The 21,383-nt window shown below is 31.1% G+C and overlaps 2 protein-coding genes across 4 annotated transcripts in view; one reads left to right on the top strand and one right to left on the bottom strand.

The window, feature by feature from the left end:
- Positions 1 to 21,383, bottom strand: part of LOC143064068 (KAT8 regulatory NSL complex subunit 2-like) — a 486,386-nt gene that overhangs the window by 86,764 nt on the left and 378,239 nt on the right. The window lies entirely within an intron of this gene.
- The window catches only part of LOC143064070 (speckle-type POZ protein-like), a 62,353-nt gene that overhangs the window by 15,071 nt on the left and 25,899 nt on the right, over positions 1 to 21,383 (top strand). The window contains exon 1 of one of the 3 annotated variants that reach the window (XM_076236590.1): positions 4,549 to 6,289. The exons of the other annotated variants lie outside the window; for them this stretch is intronic. Within the exon in view, the coding sequence (XP_076092705.1) occupies positions 6,234 to 6,289 (56 nt within the window). The 5' untranslated portion in view covers positions 4,549 to 6,233. Of the gene's footprint in view, positions 1 to 4,548; positions 6,290 to 21,383 lie in introns of those variants that run through there. 3 annotated transcript variants of the gene reach the window in all.

Genomic DNA, 21,383 nt, shown 5'->3' on the forward strand with positions numbered 1-21,383 from the left:
TTATTAGTTATATTCAAATGTCCTTATTGTTTAAATTTAGCACATGTCTATGCCTATCACTTATTTTAACAAAACACGTCTCATTAGCTTGTTATAATTCACTCATTAGGCCTAATAAAGCACTAAGTGCACCTATTCCAATGTTTCAAGTGTTGAAATAATGACGTTTTGATTTTTTTTTCTCAAAAAATATTGCAAAATGAAATCTGCTACATCCATTTCTAGATTAACAGTGAATGTTAAGAATTTTTTTTTTTTAACACTATTATGAATTGATGTTAAACTTTGCAATATGAGAAAAGTTGTAGGATTACTTTGAAATTAGACCCTTCAAAGTTGCAACAATGAAAGGTGGAGATGTTAGTTGCTGCATTGGATAAGTTTTAAATACTTACTGTTAATAAGCACAATATAATGGAGTGAATAGTGCTGTTTGTTAACCTCTAGATGTTTTATTTTCTGTTGCTGAGTCCTATGTCTTTGCATACATTCATACGGTCATAGTCCTGACATGTACTTTTCATCCGTTTATTATACATAGTAGTCAGAACACAAATCAATCTTGTGTTTTTATATGACACATGGATTGAAAGATAATTTAATGCACATTATGATGGAATTAAATGTACCAAATTAGGATGCTTGTACATGTGCTTGCATTAGGTCACCTTTTTAAACTTTATTATATTGTTCTTTAAGGTAAAGAACATTTTCTATAATTAGTTTAAATATGTAACTGTGTAATCATAAACAGAATTCATCTGAAGATAAAACAGGCTTTATTTTCCTCAGTACAAAGTAAACATTGTAATGTTAAATTATCATAAAATCTCCTTTACAAGGATGTTTACCTGAGCCAGTGTGGTACACCTTCATAACATCATTGTTTAACATCAGAAAATTAGATATTTACACTTCTGATCAATCTTATTGATTTATTATTATGAGGGAAATGAACTTCAATTCACCTCATCTTATGTGTTATAACCTCAGTAAATAAGCAATGTATCAGGTAAATATTGGCCAGTAATGAGGAGCAGAAGGACCTTTTTATGGAAGTCTGAATTTATCATTTTATTTACTTCATGGACATTGGGGAATAGCCAGTCAAATGTTCAGGAATTCAGGATTCAATTATATCATAATGTAGGAATGGACATATTATTTTCACAGGGATTTGGGATTTGGCATTTATATTCTCTGTGATTCAGGATGAGACCTCCCCCTACCTCCTACCCCCTTTCTTCTGTTAAATTTTTAGGAAGATGGCACCCCATCAGGATAAATCTGAAGGTGTTTTGTTTTTCCTTGGGTAAAGTTGTCATATAAATAGCAGTATGACAGTTGAATGTGATGTTGAACTCATATGTTTTGTCAATGTGTCTGTCCTGCCTCATATAAAGGGTGAAACAACCAGCTGATGTCTGTCTGTCTGTCTGTTTGAAGTTTGAAGTTGAATTTTGTTTTGGTCTGATGATTTTGTGCAGAGTTATGGTCCTTGAACTTCGAAAATTGATTATTGATTAATTATTATGAGGGAAATGAACTTCAATTCACCTCATCTTATGTGTTATAACCTCAGTAAATAAGCCAAATTTTTTTGTCATGCTTGAAAATATTGACTTGATATGTTTTAGATTGTTTACACAGGACAAGTTATAGGTCAAGTTAGCATTTTGTTCTAATACAATTCCTTTCTAACTGGAAGGGGACTTACATAAATATTGACATGAAAAACTCTCCAATTTATGCTTATTCCTATTCTATTTTGTAGGCTTCATTTTGCTTAAAGTCTCTAAGGCATTTATAAATTCAAATTTCCTAGTCCAGATTACTTCAATATGAGCTGAAAATCTAACATAAATGTACAAATCTATAAATAATTTAGATAGACACTATTAAAATCATTATTTAGTCTGTGGTTTCTTTTTTTCTTGTCACCCACTTTCAATTTTGCTTGCTTAGTCATATGAAATCATGAGTGAGGGTGTTGTTTCAAAGTACATTCTCAGTGTTTTGTGCCATTGGCGATAAAATGGCTTTGGAAAATAATGATTTAAAGAACTTGTAACATTTAAAAATGTGACAGGGATGAAGCACATTTGATAAAACTAATTAAATATGTATACAAGTACAAATGACCTATATGTATATAATTACATTAGATGTATGTTTCATTATGATACTTTATTCTGATTGGCCAACTGCACATCTCGTGTTATTCCGTAAGCAATTGCATTGCTCAATAAAACTTTTTATTCATGATAACACGTGGTCCCACAATAAAGTGCACAGGTGAATTAAATAAAACAATAATAAAATTCGACTTTTCATGATCATAGCTAAAAAATGTAATTATAAGTATTGAATGCTTCTTTTTGTAACTTCATAGGGTTGTAAAAGCGTTGACCGTGTGCACATTTTGAGTATGAAGCGCGGAACAAAATGTACTTCGGTCAACGCTTTTACACCCCAATGAAGTTACAAAAAGAAGCATTCAATTCTTAAATAAAAGTTGGAAAAATTTGTACATATTGGTATTCTCTTTATATTTATTTACAAGTTTTGCAGACCTACTCATAGAGTGTATTATATGTCATTTCTATTTTTGTTTTTCTTGTTAATATTATAAATGTTTCCTACAAAGATGTTAAAAAAAACAAATTTTTGCATATAAAATAAGCCCTACATTTTACATACATGTACATAACATATTGTTATTTTCTTTATCACTTTTACAAGTTTCCCAAATACAATATAGAATCAAATGTCAGATTTATATTAGATTTTTGTATTAAAAGTTGAATGTCCTTACAAGGAGAAGTAATACACTAATACATAGTACTCTGTATCCAAATTTATGTTAAAAAAAGGAATAAAAAAAAAATCCTTGAATTTTCCAGTTGTAGGAAATTGATTAGCTTTATTTATAAGTTTATTAACATTTGGTTGCCGCAAACTAAAGTTAGAAAACAGAAAGGAAAAAAAAAATCAGCAATTTTTATGTTTATTCAGGGGCATATCTCATGAATTGTATTTTGGAATCTTTCAGTAACATGGTTTCTAGAGCTTGTAACAGGAAAATATGGGCCGAACAGTTGCTTAGATTAATTCCTGTGATGATCATTTTCTTGTATGCTCATTTTGAAATGTTTTATGTGTAACTTTCATTGTAGTAACTTCCATTTTAGTACTCAGGACAAGATAAAACTTTTCTCATACCAAAAATTTCTTCTTCTTTTTTTTAAATTAAAGCAGTTTCAATTCAATTATAATTTATATAATTATAGAATATATATCATCATCAGCTTATTTTCCATATTCCATTTTCCAAAAATGTTGGTGAGTAATCTATATACCCTTGTTAAATAAACTTTGAGTGGTTTCTTATATAAATGTGTCTCTCTGGACCAACTTATTTATTATTTGATTTGATCCACTTCTTCTTCAAACTCTTTTGACTGATTCAGATTGTCAAGTTTATCCAGCATTATGTCTCATTCTTTATACTTGACAAAGTTTAGAGGTTTGGACTTCTGACTGTGTATTGTATATTAAAGAGGTTGGTTGATTCCTCTGTCAGATCTAGAAATTTTATTGTATCTCTATTTGATTAAAGAATTATTTTCATAACTTGCTATTGCACAGGCTAGAGTTACAAGGAAGCGTAGATTTTTCTGTTAACAAAATTCTTTTCTCGATTTTAATGTTTTCGTCATTTGGTTAACACATAGGGTATCTTGATCTAAATTCAAAGGTGGTATCAAAAAACCAGGGGAGCAATAACATAAGACCAAAAATCGTTAGAAAGTATAATCTTGATTTGATTCCAACAGAGGATTATGTTCTGTGTAAATTAGATCCTGACTTTTACTTCCGTAACTGTTCACAGTCTCGTGTAAATGTAAACCTGGTCTCAAATCCCTTCGCAGATTTTGAATAAGAGTACACTGTGTGTTAAAATACACTCAAATGTTGTTTAATGTTATGAAAAATTAAAATGTTCATTAACAGTTTCATAGTATTCCTTTAAGTATATAAGTGTATTACATACATGACTTCAGGACATTCATTAACTGGACCACCCAATAAAAAATGGGGACACCAGGTCACTAAATGAAAATTAGCAAGGTCACTGTTCATGAAGTTTAAAATATTTAGGACTAACTGTTGTTATAGTTCAGGCGAGATATTATTTAGATATCATCAAACTTAGCTATACTAAGCATGTTTTATACACATTTCATCATTTATATGTAATAAAATGTATCTACATTAATTAAATAAATATTAGTCTATGAATTTTTATTAGAACATTTTTAAATAAATGTCAAATGTTAAAAAAAAAATTCCCATCTTGAGCCTCTTGTCTAAATCCAATGTCAGTGCACTTAAAAGTAAGGATGGTGTGAGGTTCTCCATGTGGGTGGTTTATGTAAACCAATCAAACCTAGGTTTATATGAACATTTATAGTAGTCTTGACCTAACGGCTAAGTAAATAATCACTAATTAAAAAGGCGGTCCTTGTCCATTCACTCACCTGGTATGTCACTACCCATTAAAAGTCAACAATTTTATTAATCAGGAAATGCTTACATGAATGTCTTGAGGTTAGCACTTGAAAAGGTGTATATGATTTTGTTGACATGCGATACGTTTATACAACAGTGCATATATTTATAAAGAAGAATAATATCAACCTTCCTTCAACATTTCATCGGTTAACTGATGAAATATAGTGTGAATTGACTTGAATGATTAGTTCAGGAAAGGATAAATTTTTATGATTTTATAATTTTAAATTATACCGATACCATATGTTTATATAATAGAAAGAGAAAAGGTTGTCAAATAATTTAAAGTGATCGGAAGTGATTGTCAATGTGATTAATTGTTGATTTACATGTTCTTTTACTGAATTTATAATCATTACGCAACCTGCACTGGAATGTTTGACTTTTGTTTATGACAGCCAAAAAAAAAACGTGAATGAAACAGTGAATTTTATTCTTTAAGTAAGGAGGAATTATTAATTGTATAAATCTTAGAGATATCTGAGATTATATTAACTACAACAAAGGAAAAAATCTTTTATTTGAGGAATTATTCAATTGATTAATTATACAAAAGAAAAAATGGAATTGTGTCTATAGAAAGATATAAAGATATTCCGAAGTCAGTGTCTTGTACTTCATTATAGGCAATAGTGGATTATATCGACAGTAATTTACATGAACACAACTGCACTAGAAGAACCAAATGACTGATTAAGTGCAGGAACAGGGATTTTATCCTGGAGCAAAAAATATTCAATATATTCTGTTTGATTTTAAGTCTTTGTTGTTTTTCTGTGTAACCGATAACGTTGATTGAAGTGGTATTAAAACACAAGGAGCTACGTTTCCGATTTTCTTGAGTGTTTAAAGCAAATCCGACTACAAAACCCTGTTAATGGTATCCTGTGGGATAATACTGAAGGAATAACACTCATTGAATATAGTTTTTTATGTCATCAGGAGTTAACATCCCAGTGGTTGGCCTCTAAGATTTTTCAATATCCTCTCCTGGGCCTCAGGATTATCGAGTTTATATAACTTCACCCTTTTGGTTGAGTGCAGCAAATTTTGCAAAATTGAGTAAAAAAATGTAATCACTAGACTATAAAAGAAATATGTGTTGACAATTGCTTGTAAGAACTCATTGGATGGAGGTGTTTTGAGCAGACTCAGCGACCACTAATCCGGAAAATTTTAAATTACATTCATTCTTTATTATAGATATGTACTAAATTAATTTGTAGTTCATAGAGGTTTTTATTGATTTGGTTGTGGAGAAATTGAAAAACGATTGCATTTCGTGTAAATAAAACATTAATTTGGATGTTTGATAGAAGCAAAAGTGCTGATTTGATTGAAAATTGAATTACAAGTGAAAATTTGACCAAATTCAGTTTTAAGGTGATAAGTTTGTGTAGAATACAATACAATGTACTGCAACTAAAAGGAAAATAACAAATTAAGACTCACAAGTTAACACTTACGGTTTGTGAGATTGCAAATTTTAAAGGGCATGGATTATTGTTTATTATTTCCTTTTGGAGACAAATAAGATAACATTTATTATGTAAAAATAATTCAGTGAGAAAGGAAGGTTTGATAATTGAAAACAATACTGTTGGATTACTTCATGAACATTTTATATATCTAATGTTAATAATACAAAAAGTTTGGATATGGATGGAAATGGACCAGTTATCAGTAGTTCAGATGTAAAGTCAGATTTATCAAGGTATTGTACAATTATTACAGTGAACATTACAAAATACATTCTACAGAATAGAATAAAACAAAAATGATATTGAATGAACATAAGATCAATGTGGCTTTAGATTTTATCAGTATTAAACTAAAATCTTAACAGTACAGTAGAAAATATTGCACTTGAAATTTAATGTTTTTCAAGAAAGAACTAATAAAAAAGTAAAAAAGGTCTCAAAATTTAAAATGCGTTAATTTTCTTTTAAAAATAATAAAAAAAAAAATTGAAAAAAGAAAGAAACAAGTTAGCACTTATATTTTGTATTTCTATTTTTAAAATTTATTATAATTGATTAAGATTTGATCTTGTAATTTTAGGTGCAATTATCTGCAAACATTTCATAAAAATCCACAAGAAGTTAAATTATATTATCACATTTTATAGTACAATGTATAATATATATATACTTAATTTATCATGATACAGATAAATTAAAAAAAGTTGGTTATACATGTACAGTAAACATATTTTCTTGTTTATTGTGTCACCTTTTGTCATGTCAGGATCTTTAATAGCTGACTATGTTTCAGACGTGATTATTGTTAAAAGCTGCAATAAGAACATTGTAGTTACTTATGGTGGCCCCAATGGCAGAGTGGTCAAATTAGTTACTTCTGTAATCACTAGCCTGTAAGTCAACACTGAGGTTGTGAGTTTGAACCCTGCTTGTGCAGGTGCACTCGACTCCAATCTTTCTTGACTAGGATTGACAGTTTCCTATGGAAGGTCAGTGGTTTTCTCCAGGAACTTTCTCTTGTTCCACAAATAAAAACTGGCCGCCATAAAGTAGCCCAAAAGTGGTGCTTAAAAGTGGTGTTCACATAAAATCAAATGTACATGTAGTTGCTTACCATCTGTGGTGGATAGTTTGGTCAAACACATCTACTTATTTTTATATACAATCTCTTTTTGATTTGTGTACTTAAAAAATTACAAAATGTTTACAGTGAAAAAAAATTTTGTATAATATACTCAGCAAAACAATTATCCAAAATTTGTCCTATATAAATAGGGTATTTTAATCACCAGTGATACATGTTCAAATTAGAATAAAGTCTCTACACCAGATTTGTTTTACATAAGTAACATTACTCAGGTTCCACATGTGGAGCAACATTTGCTTATTCTTCCTGAACACCTGAGATCACCCCTGGTTGTTTGGTAGGTTTTGTGTTGCCCTGTCTTTAGTTGCCTGTGTTGTGTTTATGATGTTTTTCTCTTTGTCTTTCTTTTGGTTTTAACTATGTCATTTTCAGTTTATTTTCGACTTGTGAGTTCGCTTGTCCGTTGGTATTTTTTGCCTTACTTTAAATCACAGTAAGGTGTGAATGTAAACTTGTTAAATGTTATTTGAATGTTAATTCCAACTATATATATATTAAAAGTCATTTTGAGATTCTTATATGACACGTTTGTAAGTTGCATGATATCAAAGTTTTTACATGTAAAAAAAAGAGTTCCTGATGATAATAATGTTATAGTATAGTGTAGTACGAACCTTCTTGCCATATTATATGGCCCCTGCTGAAAAAAGATTTTAAGAACTCTTTCTCAAAAAAGGTATATGTCAATCATACTTTCAGACACAGTATCAAAATCATAAAGTTGTTATAAAAAAACTGCAGCCATTTCAATATTAAAGAGTTTACATATTATGCTGAAAAAGTTAATTTGTACAATTTTACTTATTTCAATCATATTGAGATGTTATTCAGAAAAGCAAATTGCTGTTGGAGACAATTTTCAAAAATGTTCTGTTTTGTAAATTTTGCATCTTGAACCAAAAAAAACAGATACAATTTGTACGTAGTTAACCTTGTTCAGGCCTGTAGCCAGGAATTTCCAAAGGGGGTTATTTGGCCTCAAAAACTCGACTTTAACAGTCACAATTTGAACAGAATGTTGACTTTATTTGTTTTCAAGGGGGGTTCGTCCGAACCCCCCTGGCTACGGGTATGTTGTTTCTAATATTTTTTTGGTTTTATTTGTTTCTTAAAATGGCAGCATTGAGCAGTCTTTTGCATTTTTTTTATCTCTGCATTTGTTCAGAAATACCAAGAATGGCAAGATAAACTTTTGAAGTTGTGATTAACTGTGAACTTTAGTACAAATCTTCAAAAATAATATGAAACAAGTCTTTTTTTAATGCAATTTATTTTTAAATGAATATTGGTGATACAATTTTGCCCTCTGACTGTAGTGATAATTGTGTAAACCGTTTACCAATTCCATTTACTGTATATAAAGCCTTGGTTCATTATTATATGAATCCTGGAGAAATATTTTTTTATTGGTTTGTTATTTTGTGCTTCCCTATTCTGTCAAGGAAGTTAGAACTAACAAGTATTTGCTGAGGAGGATGTTTTATTTGTGATCACTGATCTATACAACCATGTTGACTTTTAAGCCTGGTCTGACTGAGTGCATTATCTAAGAGCAATTGGTGCACTAGGGTTAACATGGTTAATATTAAGTGGTTGGCATTTTGTTATGGAAGTTTGTGGTTATTTTATATGGACACCTTTTATCTCCCCCCTTGTCACTTATGTTAATTGTTGCCACATGCAGTTAAAATGCAGATAGTAAATTTTTGAAAGCATGAAATTGTCGTAAAAGCAGTGATTGATGTTTTCAGTGTTTGAACTATTTTATTTCAGACATATTATAATATAATTTACTCAGTATTTCAAGAGTAAGAATTACTTGCAACCTTATAAGGCACAGAAATTTATGCTGCTTGAAAAATCAAAAATGATGGATATTTTTTTTTTAAATGTTTTGCCTCTTGTGCATTGATTATCATATACAACATAAAACAAACCTGTGTGACGTTTCAAGTACTGGATATCACAAGCAAAAAAATCTTGATATTGATATCTGATTAAAACTGCAACTTAATTTATGTTTTTACACGACCGCAAAAATTTTAATTTTTTGGTCGTATATTGCTATCACGTTGGCGTCGTCGTCGTCGTCGTCGTCGTCGTCGTCCGAATACTTTTAGTTTTCGCACTCTAACTTTAGTAAAAGTGAATAGAAATCAATGAAATTTTAACCCAAGGTTTATGACCACAAAAGGAAGGTTGGGATTGATTTTGGGAGTTTAGGTCCCAACATTTTAGGAATTAGGGGCCAAAAAGGGCCCAAATAAGCATTTTCTTGGTTTTCGCACTATAACTTTAGTTTAAGTGAATAGAAATCTATGAAATTTTGACACAAGGTTTATGACCACAAAAGGAAGGTTGGGATTGATTTTGGGAGTTTTGGTTCCAACAGTTTAGGAATAAAGGGCCAAAAAAGGGCCCAAATAAGTTTTATTCTTGGTTTTCGCACAATAACTTTAGTATAAGTAAATAGAAATCAATGAAATTTTAACACAAGGTTTATGACCATAAAAGGAAGGTTGGGATTGATTTTTGGAGTTGAAGTCACAACAGTTTATGAACTAGGGGCCAAAAAGGGGCCCAAATAAGCATTATTTTTGGTTTTTGCACCATAACTTTAGTATAAGTAAATAGAGATCTATGAAATTTAAACACAAGGTTTATGACCATAAAAGGAAGATTGGGTTTGATTTTGGGAGTTTTGGTCCTAACAGTTTAGGAATAAGGGGCCCAAAGGGTCCAAAATTGAACTTTGTGTGATTTCATCAAAAATTGAATAATTGGGGTTCTTTGATATGCCGAATCTAACTATGTATGTAGATTCTTAATTTTTGGTCCAGTTTTCAAATTGGTCTACATTAAGGTCCAAAGGGTCCAAAATTAAACTAAGTTTGATTTTAACAAAAATTAAATTCTTGGGCTTATTTGATATGCTTTATCTAAATATGTACTTTGATTTTTGATTATGGGCCCAGTTTTCAAGTTGGTCCAAATCAGGATTCCATATCAAGTATTGTGCAATAGCAAGAAATTTTCAATTGCACAGTATTGCACAATAGCAAGAAATATCTAATTGCACAATATTGTGCAATAGCAATTAATTTTCAATTGGAGTTATCTTTCTTTGTATAGAATAGTAGTTGATAATATATGTTGGAAATTTGCCAGACATGACTATGATGTCATTTTCTATTTTTATTTGCCAATAACTTTATGTAAATAACTTCATTGGAAATTTGCCAATATAAAATGTTGCTGATGAAGCTTTTTTTCCTTATCTTATCTAAAATGTTTTTAGATAATGTATGTTGGACATTTGCCAGACATGACTATGATGTCATTTTCTATTTTTATTTGCCAATAACTTTATGTAAATAACTTCATTGGAAATTTGCCAATATAAAATGTTGCTGATGAAGTTTTTTTTATTGTTTTATACAATAAACAATGTATATTCACTTTTACTACCAACCAATCTTTACCATTCAGTGATAACAAGCACTTTATTTTACATTTTAATATTTTATGATGTATTTAAAAGAGTAGTTATTGTTGCAAACTCCATTAGAAATTTGAATTGATATCAGTTTTGGAAAAAGGGAAACGGGGATGTGAAAAAAAAAGGGGGGGGTTAAATTTTTCTCATTTCAGATTTCATAAATAAAAAGAAAATTTCTTCAAACATTTTTTTGAGAGGATTAATATTCAACAGCATAGTAAATTGCTCAAAGGCAAAAAAAAACTTTTAAGTTCATTAGACCACATTCATTCTGTGTCAGAAACCTATGCTGTGTCAACTGAACTATTTAATTTTAGATTTAAAAAGTTTGAAGAAGAAATCTTTAATTGATTTGTAAAATCTTGACATTTGTTTTGTGTAAAAAAAACCATGTAATGTCAAAAATTTGATCACAATCCAAATTCAGAGCTGTATCACGCTTGAATGTTTTGTCCATACTTGCCGCAACTGTTCAGGGTTCGACCTCTGCGGTCGTATAAAGCTGCGCCCTGCGGAGCACCTGGTTCTCACATGAAATGAATTTTGAGAATGCAAAAGCTTTCTCTGAAAAAAATGCTGCTCAATTATGTTAACAATGTAAAATACTTTGAAAACTTTGACAATCAGTGAAACATGAATGATTATAATGGGGTGAACTGAACCAAAATATACACTATCTTGTAGTCCATGTTAAATAGCATGTTTATGAATGGATAGCATTTATAAACACCAGAAAAAGTAATTTAACAGAACAATTTTTGTGAGCTATTTTAAAAAAAAAAGTCAGTTGTCAAAAAAAAACCCAAGTTTGATACTTATTTTGATAACATGAAGTAAATTGTTAACAGCATGCAATATATTGTTGAATGGGGAAAAAAGACAAAAAAAACATTTCTCTCTCATTGTCATGGCAAACATGTCAAATTTGAGTCCTTGATTTTTTTTTAACCATGTGCAGAAATTTTGATGCAGTTTTTACTACCTTAGGTGCACTTCTTTGCTATCAAGAATTTTAAAATCTCATGCATACAAAAAAGAAATCATCCTGTTAATGCCATTATGGCAGGTTCATCTGGGACAATGTGCCTTTGTCAAACTGTCAAGTATTCATCCTTTAAGATGGATAACTGTTTAAAGTTGCATAATTTTACACAGAGAATTAAAGTTTGCAGGGTAAAACAATTTCCTGTTTTAAAAAGTTTAAACAAGGACAAATCTGTAACCTGCATAGTTCAAACAAGTTTCACCTATTAAGTAGCTCAATGAATTCAATTAGTACACGAGTGCAGTCTTTCATAATAATTAAAAATTGTAATTGATGTCCTACGGTTGTGGTTCGTAAATGATTATGTTGATATTATGTACTTTTTCTCTGGAGTATTGAAATCTTGAACGTCATTGATGGTATAACAAAAGTTATTCAATCAAAAAATGAGTGCATGCCTCGCAAGTTTTTAAATGACGTTGACATCTAGGTGGCATGTATTTATAAGTTTTACTTCCTCTCAGTATCTGTTGCGAACAGGAATTTTATCAAGCACAAATAGGTTTCTTCCTTTTAGGTTTTTTGTAAAACAATAGATTTGCCATACTTAAATGATTTGTTCTTTAATGAAATACAGAACAGCATCCTCCCTAAGATTTCTCAAACATGTTCTTGTTAGTGCGTTACTTTGTAATTGATGATTTAGTGGTACAATGAGTGCTCAGAGTTTATAATCAGGTAGGGGCACCTGACTTGTGTTTTCTGTACTACAGATTGATCATTAAGGAAATCCAAATCAGATTTATGTGTTTACACCAAGCTAGTTAACAATCAAGTAGATGTGTAATTGCACTTTATCGATTGGTCACTACTGGAGGAAATATGTTGACAATCTTTTATTGAAATGGTATCTATGAAGTTATGAGTTCATTGTGTTCACCTCATTTTTTGCAAAAGTGTTTTTCTTTCAGATGTGACACCCTTCTCCTGTATTGTCCTTACTTATTGTGGCGGCTGGGGTTATGGACTCTATGTCAGGGTTTCACTTTTTGTTTGCAATTAAGACTATGATGTAAGAGTATTTATGTAAATGATATAAAATAAAAAAAATAAAAAACCGGTCACGAAATTAAACAAGAGAAAAATTTATACAGATTAATAGTGAAATACGGTTTATAGAAATAAATGTGTGTGCTCTTTTAAGGCTTATTAATTTTATCTTTTAGAGAATAATCTCAAATATATGTATAAAAAATATTGAGCATCCGATTCACATAAGTTGAGTAAGTACATCCTTTAATCTAATTAATTTGTACTAAGAGTATCTTGTCTGGATATTAAAAATAGTTGTCACACTCCATAATGTTTGTTTGATCTTATCAGAGGAAGTTTCAAGGGCATTCTATACATACGCTTGACCCTTTTTAATTTGTGATTTTAGCACAGATAACAATTGATATAGATTCTGAAAATTCAATAACTAAGAACTTGCCAGTTATGCAAACAAAAATATTGAAAAAAGGACGGTTTCATTGTAAAATAATATGGATTAAATGTATTTCCTATAAGCAAATCAACGGAATCTGAGTAAATTTTCAAATGAAGTATTATTTAGGTCTCCCCACATATTTTCAAATGGTGGAAACCAGTACAAGTGCAACTTTAAAATTTGTGCAACATTTAGTTAAGTTATGCCCCTTGAAATATTTAGAAAATGTTTCTTGATAATTTTTTAAACTTAAAGCTTATTAAACGGTGCTCTCCCAAGTATTTGTGTATAGCACCATAGGATTTGAAAATAGTAATGTTTCCTAAGAATTATTATATGTTATTCAGGTCTCAGACAGGGTATATACTGTGACATTCCCGTATCCCTGAGCCGAAGGCGAAGGGGATATAAGCCCTAAGCCGGGAATGTCACAGTATATACCCTTTCTGAGACCTGAATTACACATATATTACGGATTACCCCGGACTTAATGTTATTTTCCAGTGCAGGTATTTGTTGACAACACATATATATTGAAAAACCCAACCTGATATGTTCGGCATACCTGAAAGATTTTCTAATTTGCTGTGAACATAATTTTATCGTGTATGTAATAATTTATAATAACACTTTAAACATTAAATTTAAGTATTAAAAGTGTAAATTGCGTGATTTTGTATCAAAAATGTATTATTGACTGAAGCACGTCATTATTTTCCCTCTGTGAGCCTCTGACAGTCTGATAGCTTTTGACTACGTCACATAGTAACCGGTGTTATGATGACGTTTTTGAGGTTCTAATTGGGGATAAAAACGTCGTATATACCCCAGCAGTTTCCTGAATATATACTGACATCTCTGTGTTGTTATCCAATCACAAACCTCGACACATTTGTAATCCGTAATATATATTATTGTCCCTTAGATTCATGTTGCACGCAAACTCAAGTATGCCTTGAAAGAATTTGTCATCCTTGTACTTCAAATTTTCGCTTTTTTTCCCCTGAATTATTAGAACTTAATGAAATAATAACAGTTGCTTGGTACTCATGATTCATGTGGACATGATGAAGCCTTTTGATTACTGATTTTCTTTTATTACTTGGAGGGGAAAGATAAAGTTCTATTTTGTTCCAGAAACTATCTTTATTGGACTTGCAAGCTGTCTTGAACACTTAAAGGAAATAAAAATAATGACATAATGTGCATTCAGCTGCATATGTGTTTAATTTTGAATCGATTTGTTAGATCTTTATTCAAAAGTCAAATCCTGACAGTATTTAAATTAAGTCCAAAAATTATTTATTCATGTTGTGTCTTTGAAGACCATAGAGACTAGTGTTGAGATAAAAAGATCAACTGTTCTTCGTTTTCATGTGTAAAAATATACCTAAAATTTGTGCAAATTATGTTATTAATAAATTTAATTACTTTCCAAAGTTGTTTTTTTTTTTTAGAAAAATTCTAGGAGTTCTGTCTCAAAAGTAGTGAAAATAACATTGTGTAATTAATAATTATTTTATGCATGCAAGTTTTTAAATGATTTTATATAATAATTCAAAAGAATTTTATGTAGTTCATCTTTTACCAAAAAAAAATATTTTAATAAGAAACAAATAACTACATGAGATACAGTGCTTAAAGGGATATCAATTCCTGTCCACAAGCTCCAAAATATTTCCCTTAAATTAATTTCATTGCATAAAGTAATTACCAGTTAAGAGAATTGAATAAGTACTGTTTGTTTTTGTTGACATAAAGACATATTCACGATTGTACCTTAAAAGGTGAAAGGAAAAATCGAATGTACTAGAAGAAAACAAAAACTTCCAGTTCTGTTCTTAACTCCACTATATAAAAAAAAGAACTATAGATAAATGTTTTATTACATTTGAATTAGACCATTGTGTAATATAACTCAGTGCAAAGCCTGAACTTAATGCCTTTCTTTATATTCTCTCTTAACTTATTAAGTTAGCTCTAGGATCGTGTCTAGTAGGAAATCTACAGTAGACTCAATTAGTACCTAGTAACATTGAAAAGAAAGTAAACCTGAAAGATTAACAGCTAAAGTAGGATTGATTTGATATCTCAAGCTTATGATCTCTTTAAAATGTGAATCTGTAAACAGAGGTGGATTTAGAGGGGGGGGCCCCCTTTTTGGGAAAAAAATTGGTTGCTTATATAGGGAATCACTGAAGCGTGACTGGAGCGGGCCCCCTCTTAGCGCAGTCAGTGGGCCCCCACTTATGAAAATTTCTAGAACCGCCAGTGGTAAATGTTGCTTAAAAATTATTGTCATTTTGTGTTCAAGTGTAAAGCTGTTATTAAAAAAAAAACCGAAATACTAGCTTATTGGCCTTAAATATCCTGTTCTCATATACTTGTGTGCTATACCTCCTTAATATTTCACTATAAATCTATAAATCTTATTATACACAATGTACATTGAGGTTTTACACCTACAACTCTTTGTTATTTGAAATTAATAAAGCAAGTGAGCGATAGACATAGTGTGGGTAGTTTGGTATATAAAGATAATAAAACTTAAATTTGGATACAAAAATAGATTAGAAGATGTGGTATGATTGCCAATGAGACAAGTATCCACTAGAGACCAAGTGATGTCAAGGTTAACAGCTATACTGAGGTCACTACTGCCTTCAACAATGAGCAAACTGCATACTTTCAATCTCTTGACATGGATATCATCAGTCTGTACTCTCAAGATATTTTGTATTGGTTTATTAATTATAACATGAAGTTATGACAAGGAAATAGAAGTACAATAATGCCTTAGTATCAAGTTTAATGGATTTGTAACCAATAAGAACAAACATGCTTATGTTCCTTTATGACTTTATTAAAATTATGTTAATTTCTTCCTTATTAGGTGATAGTTTCTGTAGTGTTGACTTACTAACAGGGAAGACTTTTTTGGTTTAAGAAATCTCTCTTTCTTTATGACTTATGACCATCAGACAGCAATCCAATGACACAAATAACCATAAAGCATAGTATATTAGGTCTTAAATATTTAAAAATTAATATTTTTTGATAATTTTTGTTGTCGAGCCTGCAACTTTTGTTGCAGAAAGCTCGACATAGGGATAGTGATCCGGCGGCGGCGGCGGCGGCTACGGCGGCGGTGTTAGCTAACTTCTTAAAAGCTTTATATTTTAGAAGGTGGAAGACCTGGATGCTTCATACTTTGTATATAGATACCTCATGTTACAAAGTTTCCGTCAGTCACATGTCCAATGTCCTTGACCTCATTTTCATGGTTCAGTGACCACTTGAAAAAAAAGTTAAGATTTTTTGTAATGTTGAATTCTCTCTTATTATAAGTAATAGGATAACTATATTTAATATGTGCGTACCTTGAAAGGTCCTCATGTCTGTCAGACAGTTTTCACTTGACCTCGACCTCATTTCATGGATCAGTGAACAAGGTTAAGTTTTGGTGGTCAAGTCCATATCTCAGATACTACAAGCAATAGGGCTAGTATATTCGGTGTATGGAAATACTGTAAGGTGTACATGTCCAACTGGCAGGTGTCATCTGACCTTGACCTCATTTTCATGGTTCAGTGGTTATAGTTAAATTTTTGTGTTTTGGTCTGTTTTTCTCATACTATATGCAATAGGTCTACTATATTTGTTGTATGGAATGATTGTAAGGTGTACCTATCTAGCGGGCAGATGTCATGTGACCTTGACCTCATTTTCATGGTTCAGTGGTCAAAGTTAAGTTTTTGAGTTTTGGTCTTTTTATCTAATACTATATGCCGTAGGTCATCTATATTTGGTGTATGGAAATATTTTATGATCTTTATGTCAGTCGCGCAGGTTTTATTTGACCGTGACCTCATTTTCACGGTTCATTGCACAGTGTTAAGTTTCTGTGTTTTGGTCTATTTTTCTTAAACTATAAGTAATAGGTCAACTATATATGTTGTATAGAAGCATTGTTAGCTGTACATGTCTGCCTGGCATGGTTCATCTGACCTTGACCTCATTTTCAAGGTTCATTGGTCTTTGTTTAGTTATCTTGGTTAATGTTAAGTTTATGTGACAGTTGTATTAAAGCTTAGCTTTATACTTAGGACTATCAACATAATATCAATGATTAGTATAGAAGGCGAGACATTTCAGCGTGTGCACTCTTGTTACTAAAATGTCTACTTGTTTAATTCTCAAATTATTTTTAAAGGGTGATATAAGTTTTTGACAATTTCTGGTATTTTCCAATAAAATAAACTATTTCTTTGAAGTTTTAATACATTTACAATAAATGTTATGGGTGTTATTATCCAAATTTTTGTCTAGGCCTATAATCCTTGTTAAAAGAATGTTACATAAACCTTGCCAGAACTATTCCTTGATGTTTCATTCGAATTCATTGAAACTTTCCACAAAAACTGAGATAATGAGAAAATTTTAGTTTGATCTGAGAAGGCATGAAAGCTATAGGATCTGTCTTTTTTAGGAACTGTATGTCACATTTTAGCTACAAGATATTTGTTGAATATGGGTTTTCAACTTTATTGTACTTGTTCAAGCCATAACTTAAAAATTTACTTGTGCACCTGCAGTTACCGACTCGCACAGTTAAACCTTATTTCTATAGATAAAAATAGACCTACTTACAGTAGAGATCCCTTCTGTTAAGTGCACTAGAAATAGACCTACTTACAGTAGAGATCCCTTCTGTTAAGTGCACTAGAAATAGACCTACTTACAGTAGAGATCCCTTCTGTTACGTGCACTGATAGAAAGAGACCTACTTACAGTAGAGATCCCTTCTGTTAAGTGCACTAGAAATAGACCTTCTGCTGTTGTCTGCTCTATGGTCGGGTTGTTGTCTCTTTGACACATTCCCCATTTTACTACTTACAGTAGAGATCCCTTCTATTAAGTGGACTAAAAATAGACCTACTTGCAGTAGAGATCCCTTCTGTGAAGTGCACTGATAGAAATAGACCTACTTACAGTAGAGATCCCTTCTGTTAAGTGCACTAGAAATAGACCTACTTACAGTAGAGATCCCCTCTATTAAGTGCACTGATCGTGACACTAATTTTTATTTCTCATCGATTATTTCCATACAATGTCATGATTTATTAATGTAATATAAAAGTGATAATAAAGCATGAAAAATACTGCACCAACTTGCAAGCTAGTAATTTTTCATGATGAATAAACCTAGATAGGAGTACATATGTTCTCCACTGTTGCATTCAGTTACAGATAATTAGTTTATATTAAAGAGAGAACAAAGAAAGATATCAGTTTTAACTCTGTTGATTAATTTCATTTTGATCTGCAATGTATTATCTAATGTTTTCTGTATGCTATGTACAAAATGCAACACATTTTTATAGATGATCTATAGAAAGATTTGATTCAAGTTGCATCTAGAATAATGTACCCAGAGCTGTCATTGTGACAATATTATTCAATTGCACAGGCTTAAATTTACAGAGAAAAAAGGGGGGAAACTATGTTGCTCATCACTTCAGAAGTTTCCCATAATCCCACATTTCAGCCTGCCCAAAAACCACTGATGAGGTTACAGGTTAATTGTATTAACATAAACATTTTCTTTTCAAACCTGTCAGAATATGGTTTGTTTTATTTTTTTGTCTTGAAGATAAAAAAAATTAAAGCAAAGAAACATATGTCCAATAACTGACAGATCATTTCTGAATCATTTAATGAAATGAAACTGTCATAGAAACTTGTACTTTTTAACAATGAAAGAAACCAAACCTAAGAATAGCAATGCATGTCCTCTTGTGTTGTAATGAATGACATTGGGTGAATGTGGTTATTGACTTGAGTCAATAGAAAGTCACCAAGTATATTTAATCATTTAATTTTCCTTCCTTGTGGATTAACTCCTCATGTTGACCTGGTTTGACCTGTAACAAATCAGGACATGAACCATTGATGAATTTATAAAAAATAAAAAAGAGGATCCCTTGAGGGAAATATGTTTAAGCTGAAAGATCAAAACAGACCAGCCTTTAATAAGACGTAGGTGGTTATAAATGATGATTACTTTAATGGTAGCGTGGATGTGTTCATGCAAGATGTCAGCATATCGAAAAATTAGATTAATAATAGTATCACTATAACTTTAACCCAAAGTAATATTTTCAGGGCATGCACATGCTTTCTTGTCTTTCTCAGTTGGTTCAGAATAAGTAAAAGTGCATGAGATATAAAAATGATCCAATAATTATTACCAATGACTGAATTTAAAATAAAAAAATTAATAATAAAAAGTGATAGACAAATAATAAAATATGACATTTCATAATTTGTCTATTTCTTTTTTATAAATATTTTATTAAATATGATTCAAATTTAAATGATGCAGGTATGATTTTTCTCTCTTTTTTTTAAACAATTAAAAAAAAAAAAATTATATTTCATTTTATGCATGATGCCTTTTGTACACCATTTGAGATTTACTGTTATTCACCATTTCAGTGCATTTTGGATATTTTCAAAAGCCTGTACAAACAAAGCTGTGGTTAACAATATCTTTATAAACAATAGATTTTTGACAAATGGTGTAAAATTATTTTCATTTTTGGTGAAGAAATTAAAATTCTGCCAATTTTGCAATGGCAAATTGTACTGTTGTCCTTATAAGAACTTAAGTTAATATATCTATAAATTGCTGTAATTATGTCATTGTAATTTCAGGAGAATATCTACTCTTAATGGTATGAAAACTCATTTCAAATCCCAAAAGCAGTTCTACATGGTCATATATTTTAAGTCAAGCAGTCAGATTTATTTTCCAGTGTAACCATTTCAGTTTCAAAAAGCAATATTTCAAGTTAAAAACATTCCTTGTGAGAAATTAACCCTTATTTTTTCACTTTTACTTGGATTCAAACCAAAAGATGAAAATGAAATCTTACTTGTTTACTAATTTGGAGAAAAGTTGATGCAGGCAGAATATATCATTGAATGATTTGTGGTAAAAAAGCCATTAATATTTGTTATCTGTCTGGGATGAAGGACAACAACCAGTAGAGAGATTATTGACCTCTATTTGAACTCAGGATTTCATCAGGCTACCTAGTCTAGACTATTGCCTGCTTAAGGAATTATTAGAATAGATACTAATTAAAAAAATATGACAGGCCGTGCGTCTCAAGTATATATTCAGTTTTCTTTTTGATGCAATAAATTTTTTTGAAAAAACAGAATAATTTTTATACGACCGCAAAAATTTTAATTTTTTGGTCGTATATTGCTATCACGTTGGTGTCGTCGTCGTCGTCGGCGGCGTCCGAATACTTTTAGTTTTCGCACTCTAACTTTAGTAAAAGTGAATAGAAATCAATGAAATTTTAACACAAGGTTTATGACCACAAAAGGAAGGTTGGGATTGATTTTGGGAGTTTTGGTCCCAACATTTTAGGAATTAGGGGCCAAAAAGGGCCCAAATAAGCATTTTCTTGGTTTTCGCACTATAACTTTAGTTTAAGTGAATAGAAATCTATGAAATTTTGACACAAGGTTTATGACCTCAAAAGGAAGGTTGGGATTGATTTTGGGAGTTTTGGTTCCAACAGTTTAGGAATTAAGGGCCAAAAAAGGGCCTAAATAAGCATTATTCTTGGTTTTCGCACAATAACTTTAGTGTAAGTAAATAGAAATCAATGAAATTTTAACACAAGGTTTATGACCACAAAAGGAAGGTTGGGATTGATTTTTGGAGTTGAGGTCACAACAGTTTATGAATTAGGGGCCAAAAAGGGGCCCAAATAAGCATTATTTTTGGTTTTTGCACCATAACTTTAGTATAAGTAAATAGAAATCTATGAAATTTAAACACAAGGTTTATGACCATAAAAGGAAGGTTGGGTTTGATTTTGGGTGTTTTGGTCCTAACAGTTTAGGCATAAGGGGCCCAAAGGGTCCAAAATTGAACTTTGTGTGATTATACCCCCGCTTTAAAAAAGGGGGGTATACTGTTTTACCTCTGTCTGTCAGTCCGTCCGTCCGTCCGTCAGTCCGTCAGTCAGTCCGTCCCATGAAACTTTCGTCACATTTTTCTCAGGAACTACACATCCACCCTTTCTGTAATTTGGTATCAACATTTATATATGTCAGCCATACCGTGTGATGCGTTTTCAGATTCATCACTTGACAACTTCCTGTTTACCGAACACTTGTCTGAT

The sequence above is a fragment of the Mytilus galloprovincialis genome, chromosome 2 (genome assembly GCF_965363235.1).
Source record: "Mytilus galloprovincialis chromosome 2, xbMytGall1.hap1.1, whole genome shotgun sequence".
Classification (NCBI taxonomy): Eukaryota; Metazoa; Mollusca; class Bivalvia; order Mytilida; family Mytilidae; genus Mytilus; species Mytilus galloprovincialis.